Source organism: Puntigrus tetrazona, unplaced genomic scaffold, assembly GCF_018831695.1.
Source record: "Puntigrus tetrazona isolate hp1 unplaced genomic scaffold, ASM1883169v1 S000000176, whole genome shotgun sequence".
NCBI lineage: Eukaryota > Metazoa > Chordata > Actinopteri > Cypriniformes > Cyprinidae > Puntigrus > Puntigrus tetrazona.
In genome coordinates, this window is record NW_025047847.1 from 215,001 (window position 1) to 225,149 (window position 10,149).

Here is a 10,149-nt window from a genome sequence, read left to right on the forward strand (position 1 = left end):
CATTTGTTTCGAGCTGAAAAAAGCCAGTTTGAGACGTTTGAGAGTGTGCCGCATTTCACACCCCACGGCCCAAATGGCCGAGCGGAGAAGGTCTCGCTCTTCAAAGGGTTAACACCTTTATCTGTGCGGCCTGTTAATGTGTGACCAAGCCCGATCGATAGACCCTCATTACCTCTATCTCGGTAAATAATTAGGAAAATAGTTTGGAAAACAAAGCCTTATTGCGTTACATTTGTATGCACGGCTCGCGCTTTCTCAGGGAATCGATTGATGGGAAAGCGCACAGATTTGATTTTGTGATTCGTTTAACAAGAATACAAGTCGGCTACCAAACGAAACTTTGCAAACATTACCACAATGCTGCTTTTGTAACGTTTTCAAAGGTTCATGACTTCACCAGTGATACCATACAGATACAGTACACAGATACAATGCATGAACTGATGAAAAAGTACAGTTTAAGTCATTTTGGGTAACAGTGTCTGCCAAATGCATAAATGTAATATAAAATATATATATATATATATATATATATATATATATATATATATATATATATATATATATATATATGTCTTTATTATTTCGATATAATTTATTGCATATTTTAAAAAAATTGTTTATGTTTTTATGTTTTTGAAAGAAGTATCCCTTTAATTGATCAGAAATACAGTAAAATCAGTAATATTGTATATATATTTTTAATGAATTTTCAGCATCATTACTTCATATATATATATATATATATATATATATATATATATATATATATATATATATATATATATATATATATATATATATATGTCTTTATTATTTGGATATAATTTATTGCATATTTTAAAAAATTGTTTATATTTTTGAAAGAAGTATCCCTTTAATTGATCAAAAATACAGTAAAATCAGTAATATTGTATATATATATATTTTAAATGAATTTTCAGCATTATTTCTTCATTTTTACTTCATTCTTTTTTTTTTTTCTTTTTTTTTTTGTGATGCATTTTAATTTTCAGGATCATTTGATGAGTGGGAAGTCCTAAAGAGCGGCGTTCAGTTTAAAATTAAACTATTTTGTAACATTATATACATTTATATATGAGTTTAGTTTTTTTAAAGAAATCCACAGTTTGTACTAAGCCTGTACCGAACGAACGCCGTGCATTGAAGCAGAATCCATACAGATTAAAAGGGCTTTGAGAGCATTAAAAAGAAGAAGAATTAAATTCAATGAAGTATGCCCGAACTTTTGACTGGTAGTGCATGTCTGACGTGAAACAATAGAGTATTGTTTATTAGGGTCTCCCACGGACAGGGTGTGAAACAGCTGTGACCCAATAGAGAGCCCTGGCAGGGGATTTGTGGAGTGCGTGAGTGTTCATTGGTCAGCAGACGGGCTAATTTGCATAAACCATGACCTATATCTGATAGGTGGGAGTTGGAGACACCAGAATCTGCTGAGAGCAGAACTAGTGATGACTGAATGAAGAGCTTTCCTTCTCGCATTTCCTTTTAAGCGATTTGGTTTGCCCTTCTCCCCAGCGTTTGCAAACATGAAGTTCTCCAGCAGTCACTTCACGCTACTGTGCACGATTTGCTACGTCAGCTGCACGACCACGAAGTACTTCACGTACGAGGAGGACGCGCCTGGGACAGAGATCGGAAATCTTTCTCAAGACCTTAAAATAGACCCGGCAGAGGACCCCGAGACATCTTTCAAGTTCATACAGAAGACAAACTCCATCGTTGACATGCGGCAAATCGACGGGCTTCTGACGGTCGGGGAGGTCATCGACCGAGAGCAGCTTTGTCGCCGATCTCCACAGTGCCTGATAACTTTCGACGTCGTGGCTTTTTCAAAGGAGAAGTTCCAGCTCGTTCACGTCGAGATCGAGGTGAAAGACATCAACGATCACTCGCCGCAGTTCACGCGCAACGAAACGCACCTGGATATATCCGAAAACGCAGCGTTGAACTCGCGCTTTCCGCTGGACGTCGCCGTGGACCTCGACGTCGGGGACAATTACGTTCAAAGCTACCACATCTCGCACGCAAACCATTTCGTCGTGGAGGTCAGCACCCGCGAGGATGGAGAGAAGTCGGCCGAGCTCGTTTTGGTCAAGGCGCTCGATAGGGAAAGCGAAGAGTTTTACACCGTCGAGGTGACGGCGACCGACGGCGGGACGCCGGCGAAATCCGGCTCGACGGCCGTCTACATCCGAGTGCTGGATTTCAACGACAACAGCCCGACTTTCGAGCACAACTCGCTCAAAGTCGAGCTCAGCGAAGATTCGCCCATCGGCTCGCGAGTGCTAAAAGTACACGCCTTCGACCCCGACGCCGGGATCAACGGAGAAGTCGTGTACGGTTTCGTCGAAGGCTCCCCGAGCGAGGTCACCCGTGTTTTCCAGATCGATCTCATCACGGGAGAAGTGACCCTAAAAGACTCCGTCGATTACGAGACCAAAAATCGTACGAGTTGCACATCCAAGCCTCCGATTTGGGCGCCAATGCTGTATCATCCACCTGTCGCGCTCTTGTCGAGATCGTCGACGTGAACGATAACGCGCCGGAGATTGGCATCAAACCAATGACTTCGACCAGCGATGGCGTCGCGTTCATCACCGAATCTGCGGCCGAAGAAAGTTTCGTAGCTCTCATCAGCACCTCAGACGCGGATTCGGGTCCCAACGGCTACGTCCGGACGAGTTTAGAAGGACACGAGCATTTCAAGCTGCAACAAGCCTACAGCGACACTTTTATGATCGTGACGACCGCGACTTTAGACAGAGAAGCCATTCCGGAGTACAACCTAACCGTGATTTCCGAAGATTTAGGAACCCCTCCGTTTAAAACCGTCAAACATTACACCATCCGCATCACGGACGAGAACGATAACGCGCCGATGTTCAGCAAAGCCGTCTACGACGTCTCGGTGATCGAGAACAACATCCCCGGTCTTACATGACTACGGTGGTCGCTCGCGATCTTGACGTCGGGAAAAACGGAAAAGTCTCCTACAGCCTAATCGACAGCGAAGCGCCGGACGGCTCGCCGGTCTCTACGTTCGTTTCCATCGACCCTCATTCCGGCTCTTTGTACACGCTGAGGTCGTTCAATTTCGAGACCCTGAAAGGAGTGGAGTTCGCCGTCAAGGCCAGCGACAAAGGCTTCCCGCCGCTATCGAGCACGACGCTGATCCAAATCCGCGTGGTGGACGAGAACGACAACTTTCCGTATTTCACGTATCCCGTGTTGCGAAACGATTCCGCCGACGTCCCGATCCCCTTCAACGCCCGAAGCGGCTATCTGGCGTTGAGGCTAACGGCTCAAGACGAGGACAGCGGGGCGAACGGCGAGCTGGGTTTTCACATTCTGGAAGACGACGCCAAGCTCTTTTCCGTCGATAGAAACAGCGGCGACCTCGTCTTGAAACGAAAACTCACCGCGCAATGCGGAGACGTCTTGAAGGTTAAAGTTTCGGTCGTCGACAACGGAAGAGAGCCGCTCTCTAGCGCGGCAACCGTGCGGTTTGTGGTGACGGACACAGGTGCGCAAGAGGACCAGGTGGTTATTTTACTCCGATCCAAGGATGAAGAGGCTCTGGAGTTTGACGTGTGGACTGTGGTGATTATTGGCTTCGCTGCGTGCTGCGTTCTGTTGCTGGCGGCCATCATCATCCTCACCGTGACTTGCACCGTCAAACGAAGGCGAAGAAACTTTGGGAGAGACGGCCTGTACGGATCGACCCCGCTTTCCAAGAACAACCCGGCCGGTTCAACCATTTATGGAGGCCCTAATGCCTTCCTCAGAAGCGAAGGCGATTCAATGCAACCTCTGTATGAAGATAAAAGCCTGGATTTTGAGGAAAAGGTGAGTGATTTGACCTGCTGTTTTCACGCACACTTCCTTGTACGCCAGCGTATTAACTCAGAGCTTCTGTTTTCATAGCTGTTCCTGCCCTGCAAACCTTTTGAGCAAACCTTTTTATGGCAAGACGAAAAATACTGTCTGCAAAGGAGGTGAGAATGGCTGCAGTTGTTTATTTTGCTGTTGTTTGGTGCATTTGCCTCCCCGGAAAATTCCCGGTTTTAGCTGCTTGATTATGATTTAGTAATAATCAAAATAGAAAAACGGAGAGGAGCAAAAGTTTAAGACCGTTAGTAAAAATGCTTTTATTGTTTTCTAATATAATAAAGAAAAATATATATTGGAGTGCAATATCATTACAAATAGTTTTAATAAAATGACATTTTATTAAATATTAATATTATTTAGTAATTAAATTATTATTAAAAACATTAATTATTTTAATTATTTATTAATTATTATTTTTAATTATTTTATTATTATTATTTTATTATTAACAATTAACAAGTATTTTATTATTTTTGTTTTTAAAATCAATTTTATAAATCATAAATACGAGAATGAATATAATTCTATATGCCTGTACAAAGAGTGACATGATTCAGTTTGCACTGATTATTCACAAAAATAGTGCATAAATAAATAAATAAAATATTTATATATATATATATATATATATATATATATATATATATATATATATATATATGCAAGCTATAACTTGACAAATAATCATGAATTATTATAAATCTGGGCATCTGTATAAAGAGTCACTTAATCAATGACACTTATTTTCTTGCATTTGATTATTCATCTGTAAATAATCTTAATCTTTTTCATTACAGACCTAAAAAATCCGTGTTCACATGCAAAATGTTTTTGGGCCCAGGTTTAATTTTGCAACCGCGCTCGACAGATTAGTCTCTTTTTTGCCGCGGGTCGTGAACCGTATGTGATGTGTATTAGTCATGTCCCAGTGAATATAGTGTTTTGTTCTGCAACGGAATATCAATAATCAGATGGAGCGTTATTCAGGAGATGTGATGTGATCGTATCCGCAGTGGCACCAGCAACACAGATCAGCTGAGCGTGAAGGACAGCGGTAAAGGAGACAGTGATTTCAATGACAGTGACTCGGACATCAGCGGAGCCGCTCAGAAAAGAGGCCTGACAACCTTCCAGCCGCTGGCCAGAGGTAGATATATCTCTCTGACAGACCAGCTTCATAGAGTTTTGTTTGAGATGGTTGGCTTTCCTTCTCACTCAGTACTTGTCTTGTTTTTTTAGTGCTAATAGGTCAACTTTTCTAATTCGAGGCACACTTGCTTGAGACGCAAAAGGATATAATGACTGGAAAAATGATCGTGTTTTTCTTAAAACGAGGGGGAGATCTGCCTTTGGGGTCAGAATTATAATCTTGTTTTTCCTTGAATTTAATTTTTTTTTTTGACCCAAATGGTGGATTTTGTTTCATTTTTTAAGCTTAAACTCACTTCATTTTAATACTTTTTTCAGAATTTATATCTTAAATTATTTTGTTTCTCAGATAAATGTCTCTGGATTTAAGAGTGTGTTAGATATTTCTCATGAAAAAAAACAAAAAAAATGAAAAAAAAAAAAAAAATATATATATATATATATATATATATATATATATATATATATATACAAAAATATATATTTTTTGTAAATATATTTTACTAAGTTTTTGACCATTTAATATTTTTTACAATTAAATTATATTTTTATATTTGTACTAAAATATATTTTGCTCTCCATGTATTTCATTCCAACATTCTCTCACTGTTTGCTGCATATATTTCGAATATATTTCAGCGCTCTCAAACAATTGTTTAATCACATCCAAAATAAGGTTTGTTTGCATAACGCACGTGTGTATTTATTATGTATATATAAAGATACACTGTAGAAATATTTACATGTATATATTTATATTACTCAAATATTTATCTTAAATATATACATGCACGAATGCGTATTAAATATGCGTAATAAATGCACACACACGCATATATTATGTAAATTACTTCCAGCACCAAAAATAAGTATAAAGTTTTGCGATACGCCTTAAAAAAAAAGAAAGCGCGTGTGTATATGACAAATGGACACGAATGCGATTTTTGCAGTGCGTTAAATTCCCGTCTTTGTCTCCGCAGGAGCTCCCGTTATCCCGACCCGAGACACGCACATCCCGCCCGGCAGCTCCTACACCATCGGGTTCGCTCCGGCTCCGCTTTACAGCACCACCCACGTCACGTCCCATTCCTGGAGAGAAAGCCTGGGTAAAACCAACACGATGAACACGCAGCGGCCCGTGCAGACTCTCTCGAGGACAGGAACGCTGCCGTCGTACTCGGCCCATCAGACCAGGAGAGCCGCGGCGGCCGGCCAAGAGCACGTCCACGCATTTGTGGCTCCAGAGTCATCCGAAGTCGCTACCACTTTTTAAAAACATCGCATTTCAAGAGTTCAGTCTTGTTCGTCGGATCTGACCTTTTAGCGTGACGGACTCAAACGGAAGTGTTTTTCCTTCCTTTTCTTATTTTTTTAATTCGGGAAAATATATTTAAAAACCGCCCGTGTGACTTAAATTAACACGAGTGTATTTTGTAAATATTTGTATATTTTGTTTCATATCTTTTCCGGTGAAAACAAACCCTTTACGTGCTGCCGACTCAACATGATGGAGTTAATTAGCAGTTTCTTTTTAACTAACTCAATTAGTTTAGGAGGTGAATTCGGCCACTTATTTATATTTCTGTCTGAAATGGTTGTGTAAATAATTCTTAAACGTGTGCTAAACCTTTCTTTATGTGTGGATCCCGACATCGAGTGTCTCTCAAAAAAGTTTCAAAATCATCTATACACTGAAAAAGAGTTCATTTTCACTCAAAAATGCAAATAATTGGCACGTAACACTAAATAAAGCAAACTGAAATAACAGCGTGTTGCAAAACTGTGTGTTTTTAAAAAGATGCATGCTTTTATTTATTTTTTTCCGGCTTAAAAACCTGTTGCAAAGCCTGTACATATTAACTGTATATAATTTTCTCACCCCGATGACCCAAATAAAGTACTTCGAAGCGTGTTTGGTTGCCTGGCCTCTGAGGATGTCTTGTTTGATAGCTGATTAGCTGTAAAAGACTCACGCAGATGCAGACACATTAAGTTAAGTCCTGAAATCCAGGCTGTCCGATGACTTTGCGCACGCGGCCTGTTCTGGATTAGCCGTCTTTACAATCACACGTGAAGAATGAGGCTTACAGAGACACAATCAGGCATATTAGTGGACTTAAAGAGCTTGCTGGGAGAGATTATATGGCCATCTTCAGTGCACAAATACAACCAACAAATTATACATAATACAACCAACACAATAGACAAACATTCTGATGTCAAAAACAACTAAACATAAAAGAAGTAGAAATAACATTGTATATGAAATAATAAAATATATATATATATATATATATATATATATATATATATATAATTATATATATAAATATATATGTGTGTGTGTGTGTGTGTTTATATATATATAAAATTAGATACAATATGTACAGGCTTTGCAACATTTTTGTAAAAAATGCATGCATTCTAAAAACACACAGTTTTGCAATACGCTTTGTAAGAAAAAAAAAAATATATATATATATATATATAAAAATATACACACATGTTAGAATAACACACACTAGAATATCATTATATGCTTTAACACACACTTGTTCATTTCTCACACACACACGTACACACACACACACACACACACACACACACACACACACACACACACACACACACACACACACACACACACACACACACACACACACACACACACACACACACACACACACACACACACACACACACACACACACACACACACACAGAGACACAGAAACACACACACAGACACACACACACACACACACACACACACACACAGACACACACACACACACACACACACACACACACTACACACACACACACACAGACACAGACACACACACACACACACACACACACACACACACACACACACACACACACACACACACACACACACACACACACACACACACATACACACACACACACACACACACACACACACACACACACACACACAGACACAGACACACACACACAGTAAGAGGGACAAAACAAACAATATTAAGCATACTTTTAGTATTACAGTAGTGACTTTTTTATTCTTGGTCTTGTTTGCAAGCACACAAGGAATGTGACTCGGTAATATTTAAATAATACATTAAAATTTAATTTAAATAATAATAACAACAATAAAACACATAAGACTGAAAAATATTATTTGTTTGTTTATGTATAATAGCGTTACACTATTAATATATCACATTGTCATTGAATAATATTATTTAAAAACCTTTCCTGTGTAAATATATTTTAGAAACATATTTAGGGTTGTAGTTATGTGGTCTCTTTTGAAAGTATAAAATTACTTTATACAAAGTACAAAAGTCACTTAGATTAAAAAAAAATAAAGTCAAATAAAATGATGATGATGAAGATGATAATCTATATATTGTGTATTTTTATTACTGTTATTAATTATTACGTAAAAGCATATAGTATATGACAATTATATATATATATATATATATATATATATAAATATATATATATATATATAGGGTCAAAATATTATATATATCATACCATCTAGGATATGAATGAGCTTATACTATATTTCATCAGATTAGCATTGTATCACTGTCTCTGCAGTGAATAGTGGGTGCCGCAGTGGCTTATTTTGTAGCCTAACGCTCACCAAAAAAACGATAAATATAGGTCATATAAGATATTATCACACACAAATCATGCAGGATCACCTATAGGAACAAAATGAAAACTGCATCACTGTCTCTGCAAACGAATGCTCTGTAGTGAAGGGGGTGCAAATAACGCCACTGTCGTCCTTTGTTAGTAATTGCTCATAGCTGATGGGATATGACAGATTTCCAATTGGATTAAAAAGCCCAGAGATATAGGTCATATAAGATAGCTTGCTCGCACAAGCGTTGTATATGCGAACTTCTGTGCTCAACGACCTATAGGGACAAAAATGAAAGCCCTCAGACCATCCGAGATGTGAATGAGCTTGTTTCACTGCATCACTGTCTCTGCAATGAATGCTCTGCAGTGAATGGGTGCCGTCAGAATGAGTCTGAAAAAAAGTCCATCAGTTCACATCTGGAGAAGACAAAATCCATCACTGAGATGCTTTTTTAACTAAAATCTGAGTTCATAATCCACAATAAAGCCTCCTTCGGTGAAAAAATCATCTGGAGACGAATCTGAACAGATCCAGCAGCGTTCACAAAACTGCTCTAAACTCATAGGACTCTCGGCTTTGAGCTGCAGTGAGAGTTTAAAGGCGTATAATACGTCAACCTTCGTAACACATGAACTGACGGACTGGAGCGCTGTGGATCATTGTGATGCTTTGATCAGGACTCTCGTTCTGACGGCACCCATTCACTGCTTCATGGTCTCACAATCCGATGAAGTGTGCCGCCCTGTCGGCGTTTTAAAAGCGTAAATATACAAAAAACCACTAGATTCTACAAAACTGTTCATCGATTGTTTCACAACGGCTACCGTCAGTGCTAAAAAAAAGCATTTAACGAGCTTCCAGCATTAAATGAATCTGCAATCCTTCATAAATCTTTATAAAGTGCGCTGGTGTTATTGAGATTAAAATAAACAGACCTCAGCAATTCAAGCCATGGGTCTGTTCATCTATAACGAAAGATCATTTATCCATATCATGCATTACGAGCAAAGCAAATCGCTCAATTACTTCTATGTCGGTGAAATTGTTTTGAGCGTGGCTAGTCGCGTCTCATATCTTTTGCCCATTAAAGAGACGCCGCTGAACTCCTAAAGGTCCGAACCATGGCATTTATAAAAAGGTGTTTTTTATCGCAGCAGCGCACTTACAAATAAAATACGCGCTTACAAATAAAATTGTTTTGAGCGTGGCTAGTCGCGTCTCATATCTTTTGTGCTTTTCAAGTAGTTCTGTTGATGCTCAAGTAGTTCTGTTGATGCTCTTTCGTGAATCGCTGTGCCATTATATGCAATTTCGCACAAACAAAATGGGAAATTATGATTGAAAAGGGCTGTATGGTAAAGTACACGAGAGTTGTTTGGCGCTCTATTATTATCATATTTGTATTCTTGGCAAAGAGTTTCTGTTGAACATAA

The 10,149-nt window shown here is 39.0% G+C and overlaps 1 protein-coding gene across 1 annotated transcript; it reads left to right on the forward strand.

The window, feature by feature from the left end:
• Positions 1–1,446: 1,446 nt before the first annotated feature.
• pcdh8 (protocadherin 8) lies at positions 1,447–6,959 on the forward strand. The gene is given in 6 exon segments (XM_043230590.1): positions 1,447–2,463; positions 2,466–2,957; positions 2,960–3,873; positions 3,952–4,022; positions 4,932–5,065; positions 6,048–6,959. Coding segments are annotated over 6 exon segments (2,814 nt in total). The 5' UTR covers positions 1,447–1,553; the 3' UTR covers positions 6,341–6,959.
• Positions 6,960–10,149: the final 3,190 nt, after the last annotated feature.